At 44.2% G+C, this 25,947-nt stretch overlaps 1 protein-coding gene across 3 annotated transcripts in view; it reads left to right on the top strand.

Annotated features, from left to right (window-relative positions):
- Positions 1–1,756: 1,756 nt before the first annotated feature.
- celsr3 (cadherin, EGF LAG seven-pass G-type receptor 3) overlaps positions 1,757–25,947 on the top strand; it is a 121,616-nt gene continuing 97,425 nt past the window's right edge. For 2 of the 3 annotated variants that reach the window (XM_086277301.1, XM_086277300.1), the window contains exon 1: positions 1,758–7,798. In XM_086277301.1, the coding sequence (XP_086133427.1) occupies positions 2,182–7,798 (5,617 nt within the window). In that variant the 5' untranslated portion in view covers positions 1,758–2,181. Of the gene's footprint in view, positions 7,799–25,947 lie in introns of all 3 variants that reach the window. The other variant, XM_086277302.1, reaches the window with a different exon arrangement.

Genomic DNA, 25,947 nt, shown 5'->3' with positions numbered 1-25,947 from the left:
ATGCTAAGACCAGGGCTCATCAAACGTTTTAGGGCAGGGATTCCTTTGCAAAATAAAATAAATCTAGTTCCCACTCTCACTGCCCAAAATGCCAATTAAAACAGAATGAACTGACTTGCAAATCTTATAAACTTGCATTTTATTCACAGTATTATGTTTAACGTGGAGAAAATTATCATGTTAAGAAAAACATTGGCTCATGTTGATTTTGATGGCAGTAACATATCTCAAAAAAGTTGGAGCAGAGCCATTGTTGTTGTTGTTGTTGTTGTTTTTTAAACAACATCTGGGAGATGAGAAGACCAGCTGCTGGACTGTTGGAAAGAATTGAATTGAGGTTGTCTCACACAAGTGACTTAATATGCTATATTTGCTAAGCATTCCCCATCTGCACATGTGCAATTTTATTTAATATTGCAGGATATTTTTCAACTGATGGAAAAATTATTTTCATACCATGTTGAGAACCACTGAGTCAGACAAGACTACACGACTAAAACCTCAAGGGAATGAGAAATGAAAGAATTGCTCCGGTTTGGGGATTTCCCCTCATCTTTCTATCACCATATCAAATGTAATAGAAATCAGTGTAACATACAGACTCAAGGAAGGCAAGGACGTGTGAATGCGCATGCATCCACAGATGCTGGCAGCACCATAGGGCTCAGATTTTGGATGCCTTTTTTTTTCTTTTCTGGGCGCTGATGCCAGAACAGACTGACACGCCTTGTGCATCTCCTCCCATCAACAGGAATAAATCACATTCAGCTTCATCCGTGTCATTAGAAAAACTGCACCACCCAGCCGGCATTACAAATTGGTACTGAATGGGAAGATGGTGAGTAGATAGGGGAAATTTGTAGCCAGCATATTTGCATAATTTTTTTTCTCAATAAGTATCAGGAAATGGATCTGCCCATTTAACCATGAGCGAATTAGTGTTAAATTAGGAATGTTGTCGGATTGCGCGCATGTGCCTTTAACACTGATATCGTCACAATAATCTTAGAGTAAAAAGTGGCGGTGACACCTCAGGGACTCCCCCCTCTTTCTCTCTCTCTCTCTCTCTCTCTCTCTCTGTGTGTGTGTGTGTATCTGTGAATTACTCGTGGATGCAAGAGAGAGATGACGTCACTTTTCCTTGAGCTAACCTAAGCTTACATCACCGCACTAGAATATAAGATGCTGCTTGACCGGGTGAGACCAAAGCACATGCAAATGGAGAAGAAGAAAAAACGGAGAAATTGATGTATTTCCAGGAAATGAAACATCCCGAATATATCAATGAAGCAAAATGATTTATTACAGAAGGACTAGACTGAACAGTCTTTCCCCTTGCAGTAAAGTTTCTAAAAATTACTTTTTCTTCTATAATCCATCCAAAACTGCTCGTATAAATTTCTCTTTTTTAGCATGAAAAATGAAATAAATTCAAAGTCTAATTTCTAGGACTTCAGCAATGAAGTCCTAGAAGGTGAAAGGTGACAGACCTGGGGGGAAATGTGTTAGGACGACAGTACGGCAGCTGATACGGCGATGACGGCGAGATTGTGTAAGATAAGGGTTTTTTTCTAGCTCATATTCCAGTTGTGGACATGGCGACCGCCGCGGGTGCTGTGTAACAGCCCTGCGCACCGGAGCCAACCATTATCAGAGAGAGAGAGAGAGGGGCTATAGAGATGCAAGCAATAGGGGGAGGGGTGGAAAAGGAGAGAGGAGGAGAGCGTGATTGTGTGAGTGTGTGTGGATGGGTGGATAGTAGCTTGCCACAGCCACTGCTAGAGGAGCGCGCACACACATACATGCGGACTCACACACACACTCTGAAGGCTAGTGTGTGAGCCAGCCAGTCAGTCAGTCGGTGTGAGTGTGTGAGCCATGTTGGATGTGAATGAACGGGAGGAGAGATGCTGCTGCCGCGCCGCTCCTAACGCTCAGACCTCCAGCTCCACGGACCACAGCGGGTAGATGCCAACTCTCCAGGCCGACAGAGAGACGGGGGAGCCTGGGGGAAGGTGTCGGGCGGTGCTGGCGGTCCTGGAACTGGCCACATAGCCGGAACGAAGGACAGAGAGAAGTAACGGGGGAGAAGGGAAGGCACACTCGTGAGAGAGAAAGAGAGAATAGGCAGAGGTGGAAGAGGGAGAAAGGAGGGGAGACACAGAGAAAGGAGAAGACTAAATGGCTGCACCGCTACCGGGCTTTACCCCGCTCCTGCTCTCATCTCTGGCACTCCACCTGCTTCTCCTCGGCCCTTTGTTCGCCTTCACCCCGGGGACGGTGAATACAGGAGGAGTTTCCAACAGATGGATCCCGGGCCTCTGCTATCGAGACGCCGGTAAAGTGAGCCAGCAGCAACAGCAACACCAGTGCGAGGAGGCAAGGGAGTCGCCGAGGGGCAGCTGGAATCTACGCCCAAGCAGGTGGACCGTGGAGCGGATACAGAGAGAGGGATGCTCGGGAGTGCAGCGCGCGGGAGAGACGCTGAGAGGATATCTGCGCTATGGAGCGAAGGGGAGGCGGAAAGAAGGACCGAAAGGAGTCGGGACGTTTTGGAAGACTGCAGACCGCCCTCCGGCTCCATCGCCACCTACTCTCCAACTCCACCCCGGTATTAGGAGCAGGTTGAACTCCGATGGCGTCGGTGGAGGAGAGAGAGTGGAAAGAGGAAGGCTGGGCAGAAAGGGCGTTGTTTCACCTCCCACTTCACCTGTTTCCACCCCCTCGCTGGTTCAAAACGGTAAAAAACCGGCAGTACAAAGGACTAGAGCGTGCGCGCAACGGTGGCCGGCGTCGCGACCACACCTCGCCAAACGTGGTGCCGCCGGAGCCTTTGTGCACGCCTCTGGCCTGAACGGGGCACCCGGAAGTGGAGGGAGGAGAGGGGGAGAGGTGAGGGAGAGGGCTCCTGAGGTGAAGAGACTGCTTGCTGCATGGTGCTCCCCGACACACTGGCCGTGCCCCTACAAACCACCCCTCTCCGTGGCCAGCACTCCCTCACCTGGCCTCGTCCCAGCTGGTTTCTCTCACTGCATTCATTCTCTTTCTGGATACATTTCACCCCAAGCTGATGCTTCAAACACATTCAAACCTACTTTTACCAACAATCCAGACTGTGTCCGGGCATCTCAATTGGATTGCGTGTGTAATTTTCACAACATTCAGCAACAGCTAGTTTACAGGAACGGCAACAAGGCGAAGCGCTGGGATGGCTCAGTCAGCGTGAACAGGAGGGCTGGTAATTGTTCTCATTTGGGCTGGCATAATGTTATCGATCCCAACAGAAGCAGGGAGAGGGGTGACGATAGCAGTTTGACGGGGTGCATTAGAGAGAATGGAGGAGGGCCGAGAGGTGGGGGAGATGAGGGGAGGGAAGCATACAGGTGTAGCGCGCTGGAGGAGATTAGCAATCTAGGTTGTTGGTTACCTCCTCTCTGTGAAGCAAGGTCTAAGCGTGCCAGAGTTATTCATGAAAGGAAGGAAAGAGAGGTAAATGATGGGAGAGGGGGAGGGATGAGCCACAGCAGCAAACACATTCATTTATCTAATTATCCGGATAATGGTTTGGCTTTTCTGATACTGAAGCTCTCGTGTAGTACTGATAATGAGCTTCAGCGGGGGAAATCAGCACCAGGAACCGAGGGGCAGAGCAGTCAAACCCGGAGAGAGAGCAGGGCGGACAGGGTGGGTCCCAGTGGTGGCTCTGGTTGTTTAGACAGAGAAGAAATGGGGGGTGGATATTTAGCTGAATTTACGACACCCGAGGGAGGCATAGCTCCGAGGAAGCGCCTCATCCAAATTGCCCTCAGCAGCATTATTTCAGAGACGCCCTGCCAGCAGTCCCCATCCAACAAAACCACAGTCCCCCAAAACGCGTCAAAATACTCTGAATACTCTGGCTCTGAAGTTACTGAAACAGCGCCCACTCAAACAGAAACAGACGAGAGCTGGGAAAGTGGGAGACGAGTCACAGCGCTCAGTCTGTCTGCTGGAAAAGTGAGAGCAACTTCAGAGACACAGTCTGCCGGTGACTCAGGCTTTTCCTCGCCTGCTAAGTTTCCCGCTACATCTCCCAGTCACTCTGAAGCAGCAGTGCAGCCTGCAGCAGAGTACCTGTCGCTCGTCTCGGCAGTTAACCTGACCACATGGTCTGCGCGTTCGCTACACTCCCCCCGTGTAGAGGAGCTTTCAGCACGACGGACAGCTCCTCCAGACGCTGAGCGCGTGTTTTTGTGGAGCAAGTCCAACACTAATAATAATAATAATAATAATAATAATAATAACAATAATAATAATAATAATGAGGAAGAGGAGAGAGGCGGCGGGGGAAATAGATATGAGTCTGAAATAGAAAATTCGCTGTGGCCTGGTCAAACGCAGTGGGAAAGCGCACAGAGAGCGATGGCTCACCCAGGATGCTCTGGTAGCATTTCCACTGACTGCTCAGCTACCGCGCGCGAGGACGGTGCACATATGCAATTAAAACCCGGTAAGCAAGTGCCACTAGAGCCCGAAGGTGTCGGACAGGCAACGGGGCGGCAGATGGGAGATAAAGGAGAAAGGCAGAGGGAGGAAGAGGGCTTTGAGGGGTCCGCTGTTGCTGTTGCCTCTGTTTGGGGAGGAAAATTACAGGTGGGGGAGGGCCAGAGAGAGGCGCGGCTGATGGGAGGGAGAGAAACAGGGGCAGAGGAGGAGGAGTGGGAGAGGGGAAGGAGAATAACAAAGGCAAGCCAGGCAGAGGAGAATGAGGCAAAGGGAGAGAAGGGTCAGGACAGGGGCAGTAGCACCACCATCACACAGCCAGATAGCAAAATAGGGAAGAAAGAAAGCCAGGGGGATGAAAGCCACCAGGGAGGAGGCAGAGGGGAGGTGGAGGGGAAGGAAAAGAAAAAGCACAGTTCAAGGGGAGAGAGGAGCCTGGAACGACTGATAATCGTAGCAGATGATGATACCTCACAGGGAGAGACTGAGAGAAAGATTTTCATGCCATGGTCTCGCTCGAAACGTGCAGCCAATAGGCATCCCCATTTCTCCCAGTACACCTACCAAGTACATGTGGCTGAAAACCAGCCGCCTGGCACATCAGTGATCATCATGTCCGCCTCAGACCCAGATGGAGGAGATGCAGGCAGGCTGAGCTACACAATGGCTCCGTTGATGAACAGTCGATCATCCGACTACTTCCACATTCACCCAGACACCGGCCTCATCACCTCCACTCAGATTCTTGACCGAGAGCATATGGACCTACATTACTTCCGGGTCACAGCGACTGATCATGGCTCCCCTCGCCTCTCTGGCACCACAATGGTGTCCATCACTGTTTCAGACCGGAATGATCACTCTCCTATATTTGAGCAGTCAGAGTACAGGGAGACGATTAGGGAGAATGTGGAGGAAGGCTATCCCATACTACAGCTGAGAGCGACTGATTCAGACTCCCCATCCAATGCCAATATTCGTTACCGGTTTGTTGGTGATTCAGCTACAATGGCACGGGCGGCCTTTGAGATTGACCCTCGCTCTGGCCTCATTACAACCCGTGGGTCAGTGGACCGGGAAACGAATGAACACTACACCCTGCAGGTGGAAGCCAGCGACCAGGGGAAAGATCCGGGGCCCCGCTCTGCTACCGTTAAAGTTTTCATCACCGTGCTGGATGAAAATGACAATGTGCCACAGTTCAGTGAGAAACGCTATGTGGTGGCAGTGAAGGAGAATGTCAGGCCTCATTCTGAAATTCTCCGTGTCAGCGCCACAGACCGGGACAAAGATAGTAATGCTGTTGTTCACTACAACATCATCAGTGGCAACAGCCGTGGGCAGTTTTCCATTGACAGCGTCACTGGTGAGATCCAGGTGGTGGCACCACTAGACTATGAGGCCGAACGAGAGTACACGCTCCGCGTTCGTGCACAGGACAACGGGCGGCCACCTCTTTCTAACAACACTGGGATTGTCAGCGTCCAAGTGACAGACGTCAACGACAATCCGCCCATCTTTGTCTCCACACCATTTCAGGCATCAGTGCTTGAGAGCGCTCCGATTGGTAGTTCAATCCTCCACATCCAGGCCATTGATACAGATTCTGGTGACAATGCTCGTCTGGAGTACAGGCTAACTGGCACAAGCTCTGACACCCCATTTGTTATCAATGCCGCAACAGGCTGGGTCACCGTAAAGTCTATTCTTGATAGAGAATCTGTGGAGCACTACTTTTTTGGTGTGGAGGCCAGGGATTATGGCATGCCCCCTCTTTCCGCTACAGCCAGTGTGACTATAACAGTGATGGATGTTAATGACAACCGCCCTGAGTTCCTCCAAAAGGAGTACTATGTCAGACTGAACGAGGACGCAGCGGTTGGCACCAGCGTAGTGACTGTCACAGCTGTCGATCGTGACGTCAACAGTGCCGTGACCTACCAGATAACAGGAGGAAACACCAGAAACCGCTTTGCTATCAGCACGGCGGGAGGGGGTGGGCTTCTCTCTCTAGCTCTCCCACTGGACTACAAACAGGAGCGGCGCTACGTTCTCACTGTCACTGCCTCAGACAGAACCCTCCATGACACCTGTCAGGTGCACGTCAACATCACAGACGCCAACACACACCGCCCTGTTTTCCAAAGCGCCCATTACTCTGTTAGTGTGAACGAGGACCAGCCACCTGGAAGCACCATAGTCGTGATCAGTGCCACAGACGACGATGTTGGAGAGAATGCTCGAATCACGTACTTCCTCGAGGACAATATCCCGCAATTTCGCATCGACCCAGCAACAGGAGCCATAACACTCCAGGCAGAGCTTGACTATGAAGACCAGATGACCTACACGTTGGCTATAACAGCCAAAGACAACGGCATACCGCAGAAATCCGACACGACATACGTTGAGGTGAATGTTAATGATGTCAATGACAACGCTCCTCAGTTCCTCAGTCCCAGGTATCAGGGAACAGTGAGTGAAGATGCCCCTTCCTACACCAGTATTCTCCAAATCTCAGCCACCGATCGGGATGCACATGCCAACGGTCGTGTTCAATACACCTTCCAAAACGGTGAGGATGGGGGTGGAGACTTTACCATTGAACCAAAATCTGGGATCGTCCGAAATAGCAGACGTTTGGATCGCGAGAACGTGCCATTCTATGAGCTCACTGCTTACGCTGTTGATCGCGGTGTACCCTCTCAGCAAACTCCTGTCCACATCCAGGTGACAGTCCTCGATGTGAATGACAACGCCCCTGTATTCCCCGCTGATGACTTTGAGGTTTTAGTAAAAGAAAACAGTGCTGTGGGTTCTGTGGTGGCACAGATAACAGCCACCGACCCTGATGAGGGTGCCAATGCTCAGATCATGTACCAAATTGTAGAGGGCAACATCCCAGAGATCTTCCAGATGGACATCTTTTCAGGAGAGCTCACGTCACTCATTGATCTTGACTATGAGACACGCAACGAGTATGTCATTGTGGTCCAGGCCACGTCAGCACCTTTAGTCAGCCGTGCTACTGTCCGAATCCGATTGGTGGACCAGAACGACAACAGGCCAACTCTACAAGACTTTCAAATCATTTTCAACAACTTTGTGTCCAATCGGTCCAACAGTTTCCCCACCGGGGTAATAGGGAGGGTACCTGCCCACGATCCTGACGTGTCAGACAGACTGTACTACACCATCGAAAGGGGGAATGAGCTTCACCTGCTGCTCCTGAATCACACCAGCGGAGAGATCCGACTGAGCCGAAAACTGGATAACAACAGGCCGCTGGTGGCTCCCATGCTGATCTCCGTCACGGGTAAGAGACCATGAAGGGAAAAAAGTGAGAGAAGGGAGGGAGGGTGCATGTGTGTGAGTGTGTGTTTGCAGTCAGTTTAGGTTGCTCTGCAGCTTTATTCAGTGTAAAAAATATTGTGACGATAAGGAGTCCAACGCCACAGGTTTGTAAGTGAGTGAGAAAGTGGGATGACAAGGCTGCATGCCACTTGGCTGAGCTCTTTGCATTACTTCTACCTTTTCCTTTTGCGTCTTTCTTTTGTCCTTATCAAAGATACATGTTTTAAAAAGTATTTTTAAGTCTGAAACCCATCCCATGTGCATGTATGCCATGCTGACACAATGATTTACTGGAGACAAAGCCAAAAAAGAGTAGTATAGACAGATAAAAGAGAAATATTGATCGAAATCGAGCTGTTATTCAGGTTACATTTACCTGATAGAATGCGAGATAACAGACTGATGTTGGCCTAACACATTTTCAAAGTGTAGTGAGAAAGACATGTTTTCTGTGTAATGGGGACTTTCTGTGGAAACGAAAACACAACTGAGCAGTGAAAACTTTCAAAGATGGGCTGCTGAGGATAATCTTTAATGTGATGTCATATCTAATTTTTGTATCAGTCACCATGGTTGCCATTTTTCCAGACTGTTGTTAGCGTTTGGCGTAAAACTGGCGTTTTGTTTTAGGCATTTTTCTTGGTAGAATGGGAACTGCGTGTAGTTATAAGCAGAGATCAATATCACAGCACTGCAAACACAGTTTGATTGGCAGGATCCAGGCTAAGTGCAGTCCAAGTTGCCATAGCAATTTTGCACAATTAAAAATCTATCGAGCCGGGAATCGAGAGCGTGCATGACTCTGACAGGAAGAGTCAGATATCCCTGATATCCCATTAAATTGTCTTACTGCTTCGCAAATGTGCGGTCTCTCCTGATGACATATGCCACAGGATCAGCCTCCGTCAGCTTCTCAGCATAACTTGTTCATCACGCAGCCGTGAGATGCGCTGAAGAACGAGATTAAACTGAATTCCTGTTTTGTTTTGTATTTTTCTTAAATTAATATTTTAAGATATTTTTTTCACACTTTGTTGATTGTTTGTGTGTATTTCTCTCTTAGCTTTGGGATAAAAGAATAAAGCCCTTTTAGGGAGGCAGTAAAGATACTGATGTTAATGATCAAAGCCTTTTGAACACAAAGAAAGGGAAGAGGAAAAGAAACGAGTGCAGCATTGTTGTTTTAAGGACCTGGATAGTGCTGTGTTTGTATTCTGTCACAAAACATTAGTAGATGAATGCTGGCTGGGGACTGTGTGTGACCTCCTACCCTATTTACACTGTTCTGATACCAGCAATGATCACGGTTTATACATATTCCACTTGATGTCATTTTGGATGAGCGAGTGAGGGATCCATTGAGCAAAGAAGGAAGTAAGAGGAATGAGTAAATTAAAGCAAACAATCAAGAAATAAGTGATGGAGGAAGTGAAGGGATGAACATGGCTGAGTGAATGAGTCACTCATAGTAGAGCTGTGGGCGTGAGATAACTATATTAAGGATATCTGTTCTCAGTGACATCATACAGGTCCAAGACTAGAAGAAACGATCTGAGCCAGAGCATTTGGAGCAGTCTGAAGCTTCAGCTTGTACACACACTGACCTCAGTATTTATGACTTTGGCCATGTTTAATATTGTAACAACAAAACTCATAATTCACAATATTTGAAATTTAAAACCCAATATTACGTTCTTAACTTACATATGATCATAATAACTGCTCTTTTAATGTAGGATAGACATAATGTCCTAGGATGAGGTCCTGGGCTGAATTGTTATCTCAGTCCGCCCCTGGGGCTGGGGATTTACTGTCACACTCAATTTAAACTGAAGATTAAAAAGAAAAATCATTAAAAAAGGCCGATTGGGTCAATAAATAAGTCACTGAGTAAATGAGCTGGAGTGTGAGCAAAAGTGCAAGTGAACAAAGGAATTAATATGAATTTGCGCGTTTTTAACAAATGAACTAACTTGCGATTAAAGAGGAGCAACGGTGAGTAAGTGAAGAAGTCTGGCAACAAGCAAAACCGCTGAGTGTGTGTGTGTCACAACTGCATGTATGTTTGTATATTTGTGTGCATTCACCCTTGTCTCCATTGGTGTCTCACAGTGTGCGCTCAGCTCGCTTGAACCAGACTTATGGATTCATTTCCAATTTTCTCACTGTGTTTCTCTCACGATGAGCATGCTTTGCCCTCTCTCCTCGTTCCTCTCTCTCCCCTCTCTCCATTGCTCCAGGATTTGACAGTTATGAGATTATAATGAAACAACAGTCAGCCAGAGTCAAGCTCGGAGCAAAGCTGTCACTTTCATTGTGTGCTGTGTGTTACCTGTGACTGCCCGTCCCTCCTCTACCCACCGCTTTCTTCTCCTTCTCCTTTTATTCTACCCATCTTTGGGTGGATGAATGAATTCTTCATTTTCATCCTTTGTAATAATTCTTCTGTCCATTTTTGTGGCTTTCCTTACTCAGTTTCTCCCTCTTTCTTTCCCTTCGTCCTCTCTTTTCTTCTTCTTTTCTGTTTCCCTCCTTTCCCTTATTCCATATTCACTCATGTGTTATCCTCTCCTCCTCTTCAGTTTCCCTCCTGGCATTCCTCACCTAACTCTCATGGGCTGTTCCTCTTCCATGGTGAAACCCTTTCAGCTCTGCTCTTCACTTCATTTCTCCTCTTTTCAGTTTTCCTCTTTCCCTCCTCCCTCTCCTGGTGCGTGGCTGTGCATGTACTGAATGTGTTGTATACTATCAGCAGGCGTGTGCGAGTGTAGTTTATGTCTGTGCTTCAACAGCTTTTCTTCCTACTCATGCTTGCGCATTATTTGCGTGTGTACAGCACTTCTGTGTGCTTCTGTGTTCATAAGTACGTGTGTGTACTCTCAGGTGGCTCAAAGCATTGCACTTGAGGGTGTATTCATATCTTCTCAATGAATAATATCTATGTACGCCAGAGTTCTGGGACGTCTCTCCTCTCTCTGCCCGTCTTGCTTTCTTACTTCCTCACTCGTCCATACTTTCTTTCCTCGCTGTCTTTGTCTTCCTTTTCCATTTCACTCTCATGCTGTCTTTGACAGTTTGTCTCAGTCTGTCGGTTCTCTGGGTAATTCTTGTGTTCGTAGAGATTAAACACACCATTCATGCGCGTGCTGACAACAGTTTAAGGACACACGAACACACATGCATAAAACTGGCTTTAGGGTCAGCTGGTTGTGGCAGCAATAGCACTGTTTGGCACCCCAACAGGATCAGTTCAAGGTGCCCTTGAGCAAAGTAACCCCCACCCCCCAACTGCTCCTGTAGCCAGCAGCAGAGACTGTGCTTGTACTGGCAAACTCCCAGTAGTGAATGTGTGTAGCAGTTTTGATGGCACACCAGAGCTTCACTGGAACAGCAAACTCCAGTCTGAGACAAAGACACCATGGCGTCATCATGTTTGAAGGAGTTTGTTGAATAAAGTAAAACCTCTGATACTTCATAAAATGAATGATGGCTAAATTCTATTTTACTGCTTCAATTTCAGGGTTTTGCTATTTTACAAGTTAATGCTGAAATTACTAAATTATATACTACTTGCACCGTGAAAGCTAAACAATAACCCAAATGAGACTGTAAAGCAAAAAAAACAAAACAAAAACAAAAAAAGGAGTTAGTGATAATTATTGGCATATTTGTCACTGTATACACATTGTATACACTTTAGATTCACTTTAGAAATTAAGGATGTATTGATAGTGATGTATTGACTGCACAGATGTTGTGAGCTGGGGCAGTTTGTGTTGTGGATAGTTGGAGCACTGACATACTCGTATGACATTTACTGTGATTGTGGTACATGGAAGACACACGTGCACTGGCGACTTCATCAGTTACATCAATACTGCTTTATAGTTTTTTGTTGCATGCTTTCAACAAGTTTGAGATGATTTGAGCTTCATGACCCGATGTGTTGTACACTGGATACTCAGGTCAAGAATATGTTGTTGGCCTTTAAACAACAGTCATGTAGTACAAAGGAGCTCAAAGTGTGCCAAGAAAATATCCCCAACACCATTACACCACCAGCCTGCACTTTTAAAACAAGGATGGAAGTATCCGTGCTTTCATGCTGTTTACACAAAATTGTGATTGTGATGTGAATGTTGTAGAAGAAATCAAGATTCATAAAATCAGGCATTATCTGTTCTAAGTCGATAGAGGTTGCTGCCAGTGTGGTCTTCAGCTGCTGTAGCACATCTGCTTCAAGGTTTGCTGTGCTGGGTTCAGAGATGCTCTTCTGCAAACCTTGGTTGTGGTGAGCGGATATTTGAGTAGTGGTTGCCTTCTTATCAGTTTGTAGCAGTTCTTCTCTGACCTCTGGCAGCAACAAGGCATTTTATTCCATAGAACCGCCGCTCCCTGGATGTTCCCTCTTAGTCAGATGACTCTCTGTGAATGTTAGAGATGTCTGTGGAGGAAAATCCCAGCTGATCAGCAGTTTCTGAAATACTCAGTCCAGCCCGTCTGTCACCAACAACCACGTCATGTTCAGAGTCACTTAAATCACTTTTCTTCCTCGTTCTGATGCGTGGTTTGAACTTTAGCAGGTTATCCCGACCATGTCTATATCCTTAAATGCACTGTGTAGCTGCCACGTGATTGGCTGATTTTTGCATAAATGAGCATTAAAGCAGTTGTACCTAATGAAGTGGCTTTGTGAATGTATAGGAACTTCCACTAAACTGATTTTACCCTGGAGCTTTGTAATGCATGCGTTAGCAACTAACAAACCAAACCCAAATTCGATTACATCAACGTAAACATACATACACGAGTTTAATTTATTTTGTGGTGCATATGGCGTGGTGAATAAACATGTATCATATAAAGTACAGTATAGCAAGCGTACACAGATCAAATCAAATCAAATCAAATCACTTTTATTGTCACATCACATGTGCAGGCACACTGGCACAGCACATGCGAGTGAAATTCTTGTGTGCGAGCCCCACAAGCAACAGAGATGTGCAAACACAACAACACAAACGAGCAAAATACAAGAATGGCCAACCTGAAACTAATAAATATATGTACAATATATAATAGTGTATGCATTTCTGGATGTGTATACTAAATATTTTCCTACGTGTGTGTGTGTGTGTGGTGTGTGTGTGTGTGTGTATGCACATTTTTACAAATTAAATAGTTAAAAAAAAATTAAAAAAATAAATAAATAATAATAATAATAATAATAATAATAATAATAATAATAATAAAATATATAAAATATACAGAGTTGAATATGTGCAAAACAAGTGGCATTTATATACAGTGTGGAGTGCATAATGTTGAAGTTCCAGTAGTGAAGCTGAGGTGTCTATGACGTGTTCAGCAGTCTGATGGCCTGATGGAAGAAGCTGTCTCTCAGTCTGCTGGTACGGGACCGGATGCTGCAGAACCTCCTTCCTGATGGAAGTAGTCTGAACAGTTTATGGCTGGGGTGACTGGAGTCCTTGATGATCCTCCCCGCTTTCCTCAGGCACCGCTTCCTGTAGATGTCTTGGAGGGAGGGAAGCTCACCTCCAATTATCCGTTCAGAGCACCGCACTACTCGCTGGAGAGCTTTGCAGTTGTAGGCGGTGCTGTTGCCATACCAGGTGGTGATGCATCCAGTGAGGATGCTCTCAATGGCACAGTGATAGAAGGTCCTGAGGATGCGGGGGCTCATGCCGAATCTTTTCAGTCTCCTGAGAAAGAAGAGGCGCTGCTGGGCCTTCTTCACTGTTTTGTTTGTGTGTACTGACCACGTAAGATCCTCAGCCAGATGTACACCAAGGAACCGGAAGCTGCTCACTCTCTCCACAGCAGCGCCGTTGATGGTGATGGGGGTGTGTACTTCTCTGCACCTCCGGAAGTCCACTATCAACTCCTTTGTCTTTGCGACGTTGAGGGTGAGATGGTTGTCTTGACACCAGTGGGTCAGGGCGCTGACCTCCTCCCTGTAAGCTGTCTCATCACCGTTGGTGATAAGACCCACCACTGTAGTGTCGTCCGCAAACTTCACGATGATGTTGGAGTTGTTAGTGGCTGTGCAGTCGTAGGTGTAGAGTGAGTACAGGAGAGGGCTCAGTACACACCCCTGTGGAGCACCAGTGTTCAGTGTGATGGGGGATGAGGTGATGCTGCCCAGTCTGACCACCTGGCGTCTGTCAGACAGGAAGCTAAGGATCCAGCTGCAGAGGGAGCTGCTCAGTCCTAGATCCTGCAGTTTCCTGTCCAGCTTCGAGGGAACGATGGTATTGAATGCTGAGCTGTAATCTACAAACAGCATTCTCACATACGTGTCTCTCTTCTCCAGGTGTGACAGGGCAGTGTGTAGTGTCAGGGCTATGGCATCATCAGTGGACCTGTTGTGGCGGTATGCAAACTGTAGAGGGTCCAGTGAGTCGGGTAGTGCAGAGCAGATGAAGTCCCTGACCAGCTTCTCGAAGCATTTGCTTACGATGGGGGTCAGGGCTACAGGTCGCCAGTCGTTCAATGAGGAGATGGTGGAGGATTTGGGTACAGGGACGATGGTGGCCATTTTGAAGCAGGCTGGGACTACAGACAGAGAGAGGGAAAGGTTGAAGATGTGTGTGAACACTCCAGCCAGCTGAGCCGCGCATGACCTGAGGACGCGGCCGGGAATCCCGTCCGGACCAGTAGCTTTGCGTGCGTTCACCTTCCTGAAGCACTTCCGCACATCCTCCTCAGACACACTGTCCGGTCTCATGGTGTTCGCTGTGTCGAATCTAGCGTAGAATACGTTTAGATCCTCACACAGAGAGGCCGTGGTCTGCGGTGTGCTGGTTTTCCCTCTAAAGTCTGTGATCGTGTTTAGTCCCTGCCACATACTCCGAGGGTTGTCAAACTGTTGCTCCACCCTGTCCCTGTACTCACGTTTGGCTGCTTTGATCGTCTTCCGGAGTTGGTAATGTGCGTGTTTGTAGTCCGATGTGTTCGCGGAGGCAAAGGCGGTGTTCCGTGCCGCCAGTGCCGCGCGAACATCTCCGTTAATCCAGGGTTTTTGATTTGGGAAGGATTTGACTGTTCTGGATGGGACGACATCTTCCACGCATTTCCTGATAAATCCACAGACTGAGTCTGTGTATTCATCAATGTCTCTGGCGGCCACGTGAAACATTTCCCAGTCCGCGTGATCAAAACAGTCCCGCAGCGCAGACTCCGAGGTCAGTGCACAGTGAATTCACTTACTGTACATAGGTCACTGCACTGATGTTAACTATAATCTCACAGATGAGTACACTGATGTTTCACGTGTCAGGCACATTTACATGGAGGTCTGCTGAGAAATCTAAATGCCCCAGAGCATATGCATTTTAATGTTTATTTTTTACTATATTATAATGTGTTTTTACACAGTGTTATAACCCCTGAGGTAAAACAAAAATGGAGTCTACATCATTCATATTTCATCACTATTGTTGATGTCATGGTTGAAATCTGTTCTTGCTGTTCCTATTTTTTTTTTTTTTGCCTTTTCTATTTTTTCTATTCCACATGTAGCAGGTCTTTTAGAGGAAAATACCCAAATTGTGCTGATGAACAAAATTATTGTTTAAGTAGTTTTCAATGGCATGACATTATTTCATAGTGTTTTATATTTAGATTACATTTACAGCTCACTACACAACTACTGCCATTCTTCTTCTTCTTCTTTTTAATTCTGCACACAACTATTTCGGTCACTTTTATGTGTCTTCCAGGAATCGAAGTAATAAATATCTTCTTCTATGAGATTGACTGACTCACGAGTATGCCTTGGAGCAAAGCTTTCTAGTGTCACAACCTGGCTCAGAAGGGCCATGACTAAAGGAGGAGGCACGCTGTTTATCAAACGCAGCCAAAAAATAAAGCTTGAAGATCAGAAAAATCTGTTGTGCAGCACCTGCATTAGATTGAAATTGTGTGCGTGTGTGTATCATGAGAGAATGAAAAGACAGAACCATAAAGAAGCACGGCAGAAGAGCCAAAGATGTGCAAACATCAGTTTTATAGACTGGGAACACTGGGTGTCCTCCAAGTGTTTAACCCTGAAGTTTGCCTTCAGACATATTTGGATCATGTCATCTAAATGAGTCATTATGTAGCGTAAAATCAGCTTTATTACCTCCTGCCGTGGTTATCCGATCATGGGAAGCTATGCTGATGTTTTTTGCTAAACCATACACATTACTCGCAAGACACACACGGAGCATGAGCGTGTACAAAATGGGCTCAAACCCATATCATCATGAGTCCATGACATGTACAAAAGCCCATTTACCATCCACACTGTGCTACACATACAGTACATAGCTAACCACAATGTAGCACTTTAGAAAAAACTTCCACCAACCCATTAAAGTCCATTAGATGTCCTCTAAATGTCTCAGTCCGAGCATAAGACTGTGGAGTGTCACATACTTTCTTCTCAGGGCGATGCAGAGCCAGATGGCAGGTTTCTCCGGTGGGTAATTAGTGTCATGTAATCATGACATTAAACCTGTAATCTGGACAGGTTTTCATACTGGCCAGTTTCTGTCCCATGTTTCATATCAGTATGTTTTTAAGCTTTGCTCAGCTCTTAATTATGTCACAATTGCAGATATTGGGAAATACAGGTGGTGACTTGTTTTGACGTAAGACCAGTGTTTGTTTATGAGCATTCGTCTGATTTCATGCAGTGGCTTTTCGCTCAGTGAACGTCAGAGACATTTAGTGGTGGATATTAGCTATTTTATGCAAATAAACAGATTAATGAATTGCAGCTGTGTCTGTTCCCCAAGCTTTCATATTTGCAGGATTTGCAGTGAAGGATATTTTAAATGTCAGGTTACTTTGCAGTCATGCAGCTCTACAGGTTTCCACCTGGGATCTGCCCTTTATGAATGAAGTCCACTTGATACATATCTTTCTCTCTCTGCTAAGAGTGTGGTTTGAGTGGCAGAATAACTGCTATAAAACAGCGATAAACAAGGCAGCATTATGCACAGGAGGATTTCCGAGGACATGAAAGAATATTCTGACAGACATTTTTACGGAGTTGAGAGCATTACAAATTCATGCTCCCCGTTGAAAGACTTGCAGCTGCTCTGGGACTCCTCTGTTCCTGAAATCTGCTTTTTACACCTTTTTTGGCACCTACACTCATTCTGAGCAGCCTAACATGAAAACCTGTCCACTTAAAAACGTCTTATTAAGATACGTCTGTGAAGGTTCTCAGTCATCCAGGTCATCATAGTCAAAGGAGCTTGCAAAGAAAAGCATCTGAACTTCTTTAAGTTGCTTGAAGATGTTTCACCTCTCATCTGAGAAGCTTCTAAGGTCAATTGGTGGGGAGTCCCAGATTTATTAAGATACCTATTAAGATACCTTCTTATACTGGAGACACATAGTTCTTATCTGTCAATATCTGTCCAGAAAAGAGCTTGAAATAACACAATTTTAAGGCTGAAACTGGTGTAGTCCTTTTATAATGGAGGAGCAAAAATCGAATCTTGACATGCAGCCAATTTCTCCAAAACGTCTTGAGCACCCAGTCCTCCACAAGTTTTTTCTTTGAATGCTTGTAACGATTCCTTTTCGCTGAAGAAGAAACATAAAACTCATTAGAAGTTCATCGCGAAACTTCAAGTCTCCTAACCTTTGAGGCATGAAGGAGCCAAGTACTGAATGGCAAGAGGAATCATAAGATTTCATAAACAGCAGGGCTTTTTTATGACCTATTTATGCTCATCTGGGGCTAAAGGAGGATGAGAAAGCACAAACTGGAACATGCTAGAATTTCGGTGCTATGTTTAGCGTTGACTCATCAATAAATCATTACCGCATTAGGTTTACGACTCTAACAGGATTATTGTAAACAAACAAGATCACTGCAAGGGGAGAAGCTGGACAGTAACCCAGCCTCTCGAGATGCAGAGTTGGATTTAAAAAGGATGTAGCAGGCTGTTTGGTACCACCTTTGGGACAGCTCGGGATTGCTGTCACTTTTTATAGTGGGGGAAATAATTAGTTGATCTCCTGGTGAATCTGTAAGTTTGCAGTCTCTTATTTTTATGCTCATTTCATTTTAATGGAGAGGGACCAAATAGTTAACATTACACAAAAGTTATGAATTGATTTGGCTGTCATTGACTAAAATAAGCATTTGATCTCCAAGCCAAACATGACTTAGCACTTGGTGGAGAAACCCTTGCTAGTGAGCACAGTGGTAAGATATTTGTTTGTATTTGCTCATCAGATTTGTGCACATCTTAGGAGGGATTTTGGTCCACTCCTCTTTACAGAAATCTCTGATTCCTTCAGGTTTCTTTGCTGCCAGCCGTCAACTTTAAGTCTGTATAGACACTCCTCTGGCTGTATGTTTTAAGTCATTGTCATGCTGAGAGACCCATCTGCAACACTTCAGTGTTCTGCATGAGGAAAGGAGGTTCCTGTCCAACATTTTATGTTAAACTGGCCCCTCAATTTATGCTGTACCTTCAGCATAATGTTTTCACCTCCATGCTTGACTGTTGGGATGGCGTTCTGTAGGAAATACGCAGAATTTGTCTTCCCCCAAACACAAGAGCTCATCTGTGCCAGAATTCTGACTGGGTTGTAGGGGATCAAATACATATTTCACTCAATGACTCAATTAATTTATAACTTTTATATAATGTGTTTTCTCTGGATTTTTGGATGATATTCTGTCTAGAGACTGTTCATTTCTTTGGATGTGAGCAAACTAACAAATTTGTTGCAGTGGGGGATCAAATAATTTTCCCCCCACTGCACATGAACTGAACTGAAATATACTTATGATGGCGTTTCAAATTTGACCTCATACGAACACGTTTGTTATTAATTGGTACTCGGGTGATCAGCTTTGATCACATGGTGCTCCGTAATTGTATCCCTGAATTATTAGCGAAAGAATTGTGAATCACAAGGATATGACACATAATGCTGATCTTGTAAACAGGGTTTTAATTGGTAGTTAGTTGTCACTGCGTTCTCTAATTCTTTGGGCATGTTCAGGTTGGCTGCGTTTTGGGTTGGCTCTAATTATCCCTGCATTAATTTGGATTTGGTCCGGGTATATGTCACACCAACCCACAGAGGTTTATTTGGCATGGATTGTCTTCCATGCCATAATTTAGGATTACATTTTGACTGTATAATTTACGCTTTTCTGTTTTCAGCTTTTCTCTTCTGATTGACGCTGCAGTAACGAGAAAAGACATGACACATGGTGCAATTGGACTAATAAATAGACACAGACACATTTGATTTTTTTTCTTAATTTGATTTCAATCTTACCATATGGAACTTGTCTTTAATGTATTTCTCATACATATTTATTCCATTATCTACTAGAAAATTGTGTTATGTAATGCTTATATGTGTATTTTTGTGGCCCATATTGAATCATAACAAATCTCTGAAACAGAATTTGAAAAGATGAAGTTATACATATAAATTTGGTTTAATTCAGAACAGATGTCCATAACTTGGGGGTTTATTATTGCATGCAACTAACCCTTATGCTAACTAGGTAAGTACCTACACCTGGAGCATTTTTCATTTGCATTTTGCTGGTTAAGCTCCTATCTGTTTCTCCATCTGGAGGTGGGGGTGGATGTTGACTTGCAGAATTATTTGGAAAAAACTGCACAAAAAAGCCAGCAAAAAGCGCTGATATGAACACTACATGATGTTGAAGTTGAAGCAATCACAGGGTCTTCTACTGAGAGCATAGTTTCCACTACCTTTTCTCTTTACGTTAAAAGCCGAGTACCAGTAATTATAATTTAAAGCATTAGTGAGCATTCTCTCTACATGTGTTTCAATGATTGGTGTACATAAGTAAGCGTCACAGTTGTCCTTATTGCTGCCCCTACTGTGCTGAGTGGACCATTACTGCTGCACTATTACACCGCCCCACAGGAGCAATTGTTTGGAAAATTTAAATTTGGGATCTTCTCAGCTGACAGACGGTCCTAACAGTGATAAGAGCAATGAAAAGCTCCAACAGACACACCCAACCTCAGGAGCTGACTTTAATAGGACAGCAACTGTGCAGCCATAATGCTACGTTCCAAAAACAGCAAATTATTTAACATAAAAGCTGCACTGGGCAGTACCCACAAAGCTCTTTTTTACACCCTTCACTTATTCCCACTCAAACATAACCTTTCTGTTTGTTGCACATCTGCGAGAAAGAGCTGAAAAAGATGTGGGATAAATCTGCAGGATGGAGGACGATGGCTGCTGCTACAAACAGCTGCTAACCAATGTCCCGTCTGCATGTCACTGAGGTCACTGCGGATTTCTTTATAAGTACAATAATCATGAGGGGATGTACAAATGTGATATGGGCTAAAAAGCGAGACGTGCATGTGTATCTGGTTGAATGTAAAGGATTAGAGCTTCTGTTGTTAAAGGGCGGTTTAACCCATCATGCTGCTGATGGTGCTGCGTGAGCTCGTGTGTTTGTGCGTGTTTTTTTCAAGCTGTGTTCCACTTTACACTGAAAATAATGAGTGCCCAGACCTCAGGGGCGGAAAGGCTTTAACAAAGAAACAGAGTGCAGAAATCAGCTGTCAAGCCAACGCCTGCGTGCATGTGATTGGTAATGATGCATACATCCTGTTTTTCACGCCTGTATTATTTTATCAGCATTAATATACAGGCTCCCTCTCTATTTACTGTTTTATTTGTGTGCGAGCGCCACTTTGCCCGTCTGTACTCTCGCGCGCGCCCTGGGAGGCGAGTCATTACATTTAGGTGACTGTGCTTCAGACGTTCTTTCCCGCGCTCTGGTAGCAACTTCAGAGAATTTATGTGTGTTCGAAAAGGGCACCATTTGTTCAGCAGCTACCGCGCCTATTTATTTTCCTGACCTGAGGGCATCTTACGCAGCTTAAAAAGTCCACACAATTTTTTTGTTACTTAGCGTTTCGAAATTTCAGTCTGCCCTTGTATTTTGTTAAGGCTTTCTGAGGAGGGTGAACGTGGAGGAGAGAGAGGAAAAAAGGGCAAACAGAGGGATGTGACAACACAGTGTGAAATGGGATTTAAACCCTTGTGGTTGTGAATACATGGGCTGTGAAGTAATGGGCTGAAGGCACCATGACAGCATTTAGCGTTTCGGAGATGTGGCATATGGCTTTTGTTCAGTGGAAATCCAATTTGAGTGTTTTGGGTGTTGCATGGTTGCTGTAATATATCTCCCCTTTTGGGTTTTTTCTTTTAATCTCAACTCCATTTACAGTATTGGGAGTGCATACAGTTTGAGCCAGACACTTAACAATGGCAGTGCTAATGCCATGTGTGAATGAATTAACCGTGCGCGGATTTGAACGACTAACCTTGCCAGTGTCAGCGTTTGCACACATAGCCACAATGAAAATAAAGAGAAAAATTTATTTATGTCTGCATATACGTACGCCACAATCCTCCATTCAAATGCCGCCTTTTAAAATGAATATTGAGTGTCCATCTGTAAGACATTAACTTAAGTCACTATATGCTTATGTAACTTAATGGGTGTTTTCTCCATCAGCGGCAATGCGACGATTCTGAATGCAAGAGACATGAATCATATACCGGTAGTCTAAATACAAAAGAACAGTTTACTTTAACAGCACGTTCAAGTTCTTTAAGACATGTGGTCTAATATCCAGTGACTAAAAGCATCAACAAAATAAATATTACACTACAGTACTGTGCAAAGGTCTCAAGCTGCCCCTCACTTTTTTAATATATGGGTATCAGATGCAGTGACTTATTGAAATGTGCATGAAAGTCAGAACTCTTCTTTGGATGTTTCTGCCTTTTGTTCTGTTTTCTGTCAAGATGATCAGACACCGCTTTAATAATGTTGAGGTCCAAGCTCTTGGAGACCAATCCATGACTGATAGAGTTCTTTTGTGTGTTTTGGTATTCTTTTACTGTGTTTGGGATCATTGTCATTATGAAAAATGAAGCTGTTTTCGGTCAAACACTTTCCCATTATATTGCATTTGGATAAAAACCTGATGATACCTTTCTGTTTTAATTATTCCATCAATTTTGACAAGATCTCCAACACCACTGGCTGAAATGCATCAGCAAACGATGAGAGATCATCCACTGTGTTTTACACATGCCTGTAGACACTCAGTGTTGCATCACTCTCTTGTCTTCCATGCGTATTGGCAACAATATAAACCAAATTCATCACTCTATAAGACCCGTATGTGGTTAGTCTTGTCTGATTTGGCATACCTCAGCTTCTTGATTGACAATCTTCCACTGAGATCATTTGATGAGGCTTCAGTGAACGGTAAAAGGATCACCAGAAGGGCCAGATGCTCAGGTCCTGGAGCTCTCAGGTGCTGCATCACATGTTTGCTGGATTCCTCAAATTTTTTGAGGAATTCTCATTTCAAACAAAAGCAGCCGAAGAATACCTTTGAAAAACCTCCAGCAAGCCTGTAGAACTACAGTATTGCTCAAGACCATGTTAAAAAATTACCAGACTTTTGCACAGTGCCCTGTCTCCACATACTAACTCAGTGCAGTCTGTTATACATACTTATATATGCACGATCTGATATTGTCGTGTTGGTGTTGTTCCCAGATCAACATAGTAAATGTTGTTCCAGGATCAACATTGCAAGTGACCAATCAGAATGTTGTGACATCATACTTTTGCGACTTCGGGAAAAACCGCCGTAAAACAAAAAACTGTACTTAAGCTGCGAGAAACCGCCTCTGTCCGCCGATCAACGGACCCTGACCCTAACCCTTTAATAAACGCTAAGCAGAATTGATATTGTCCTTGCAACATTGGAATTTCATAAATGCATGAATGGCTTGGCGCGCCAAAGAATAACGTCACAACAATGTGATTGGTCATTTGCAATGTTGATCCTGGAACAACATAGTAAATGTTGTTCCAGGAACAACACCAACACGACGATATCAGATCATCCCTTATGCCACATACTTATATAAACTATAATATTCCCATTTCTTCACTTTTATATTTTATATTCCCATCGACTTCCACAGGATCACTAAGGCAGCCCTCCAAAACACTTAACGTCCCACTATAAAACTACAAAAGTATGTCACTGATATTTCCATTTGCTTTTCAAAACACCTGCGCGTTTTGTGATCTTTTTTAAAAAAAAATAATGAAGTCCATCCGAGCAGTATCTCCAAACTTTTGGTGATGTGACTGTCCTCTTCAAGGAAAATGCCTGGGCTCTGCTTTGTTGCCTATCCTTCTTCCAAGTATGGCAGCTTTTGAAAATGCTTCTAGGACTGTTTTTTAACCTCAGCTGTGGGTTTCAATTGTACGCTACTTTGCAGACTATTTCCGTCCGGATTTCCAGGAAGCGAGCTTAGGATGCTCTGACATTCAAGATCCTTTGAGTGTGCTATTAGTCAGGCTACCTGGTGCAGTGAGATAGCACTGAACCCCTTCAACACTTTGAAACGCTGGGGACCCACAAAGCATCTTAGAACCAGAGCACCGATCGGAGACCAGCCTCTCTTTCACGGTGTGTTCATGTTCAGGAATCCATGGGACCACACTGATGAGTTCTGATCAGTGTGTTTATTCTTAGAGCCTTTATGCACGCCATCCCCAAACTCTCCACCCTCTTTGAAGTGCAGACACACGAAAGGGGAAAATGTTGGCTCAAAGCCCAAAGGAGCCATGAGAGCTTGCAAACACATCTCCAAGTTGTTATTTACAAAATGCTTTGTTTTCCCATGGTCCGAAAGATGCCAAAATAACCCTCCATTTGTGGCGTTTTCAGTTTGGAGACTATAAATGTTTCATTGTTTCTATGTGAGCTAAAGTGCTGTGGCGTGAAGACATGGTGATGCATTAGTTATGACTTCCTGGCTTACAGGGGAAGATTACCTTTACTCTCTCACCAACAAATCCTGCTCCGTAACCAAGTGGAAGACACAAAGAGGATCAGTTCAAAATTACACATCAGGGTCGCAGAGTTATGATGCCTGACGTCTTAGAGTTGTGGGAGGAATTTAAAGGACAGTAAGTCACTTGTGGTCAGGTTTGATAAACTGTTACTTTCACACAGCGGGTTGTGTCTGTTTACACTTTCTTTCTATCTTAAATTGAACTCAACATCAATAGATTCCTTTAGTTGTAGAAGTCAGACTTGAGGTGAAGTCAAGAATTCAGACGTGGCAGAAATATTCTTTGACTCAAGACTCATTTGACTCAAACAGCCCAGATTTCTCACTCATTTATTAGTTGCAACTTTTAGCCAAACTCGAGTTAGGATGCCAGGTCACGTACCTGTATAGAGCTGACCTTACAGAAGGAGGTGATTAGTGAAACGACCTACTCTGTCAGCACACGGGCACGGTTTGCTGTCGTAATTGGTCGTAACAGTTGTGCATGCTGAATTGCTGCTCTTTTCAAGCTCAGTATGTCTGTGTAGAGCGATGCGTGAAGAGCCTCGTGCTAAGTGCATGCTACCCAGATTATTTAAAGTAACGAGAAGAGCCAAATGAAGATGTTTTCTGTGTACATTTATGTGTGTCTGCCAGGTTTAGCGCACTGCATTGTCTGCTGGGGGGTTGATGCTAAAACCTTCAAGACAAACAGGCAGTGGTACTATTGACTGTTTCATTTGAGACTGTTAAATGATTTGTTCAGTTGTCAGATGTTCCTGTTTGAATGCCACTGTTGTCCCCAGTGGGCCAATGAAGGAGGTTCCTAGGAGGCAGTGAAAATATTCAGCGTGTCTGGCTGATGAAATTGTTTTGTTTTTTCCTGTCAGAAAACATTTGAGAATACAGTTTGCAGGAGGCTAACACGATATGACTATTAAACACATAGCAGTATGAAAAAAAAAATCAAACAAATTAATCGAGACTTCTGTCAAGTCTTTGTGGTGCAATCTCACAGGTTCCCCATCAATATGATCAATAATAAAAGGGCATGAAGCAGCTGTGGAAAAAAGGTCAAATAATCAGATGAACGGTCACATGTATTCTCCTTTTTTGTTCAAATTAGACATCTGTTTTGTAGAGAATGTTTGTACATTTGTTTTACTTTTGCCTCTGCCTTTTTATTACCTGTGCCAGGAAGTTGTGTTTTTCATAGCATATGCATTTGCGTGTGCATGTCATCATTTCATGTCTTTGAACGCGTGATCTCGAGAAGTTTTAAATGAATTCTGTTTAAACTTCATAAGGTTGTAGAGTGGGGTCATCTTAACAATCCGTTAAAATTTGGTTTACACCAAAGTCTTCAGGGTCAACGTGATTGATGATTTATTGGTCGAAAATGGACCAAAACCCATTTAACCTAGAAACTATGATTCTTACAAGTGTGATGTGTATTGTCTACATATACAAAGTACCATATAAGGATTTAAAATATGATGTCACATTTGACCTCTGACCACTCCTTCAAGGTCAGTAGATTAATCTGATGTTTCTCACTGCCATCGTTTGTACTGACAACATATAGGAATATAGGGAATGATAAATGGGGATTTTAAACATAATGTTACTTGGTGTTTATTACTATTTTAACATTTAAAAAGATAATACTAAACAATGAAATGAATGCTACTCAAAAAACTGTACTTAAAATTCTGTCAATAGGCTTTAACAGAAAAAATAAAAGTCTGCATTTCCAAATGGATTTTTTTCACTTCAAACTTCTTAAAATATGTCGAAAAAAACCCCCACAATGCTATTCCACTCCTTGGTTGAGGATTGTGCTCTTGGAGTGCTTCTTGTTAACAAAAGTTTTTGGGGAAAGAGAAAAATCTGCCACGTCCTCACTTCCTGAAAGAGCAGTTTGAGTTTTAAGGTGATAATTTATAGCTGCTTTTTCTCATAGAATTAGATTGATAGGAATCTTGGGTTCACGGTGTAGTTTACAGATTTTGCAGTTGTTTTTTAACCTAATTAGTAAGGGTTGGAAAAGCTGGGGTAGACATTGTTTAAACTTTGAACAGAATTCCGGGCCAGATTAGAATCCAGACACGACAGTCGAATCTGTTTTTCCTCATCTCGCTCTCAACAACACTCACATTTTTATCTACTGGATACAAGACATCACTGAAA

This window comes from Aulonocara sp. 'chitande type north' Nkhata Bay, linkage group LG20, assembly GCF_057382095.1.
Source record: "Aulonocara sp. 'chitande type north' Nkhata Bay isolate Kocher_YH1m ecotype deep benthic linkage group LG20, A_spYH_male_GT1.1, whole genome shotgun sequence".
NCBI lineage: Eukaryota > Metazoa > Chordata > Actinopteri > Cichliformes > Cichlidae > Aulonocara > Aulonocara sp. 'chitande type north' Nkhata Bay.
This window is presented reverse-complemented; position numbering and strand designations above follow the sequence as displayed.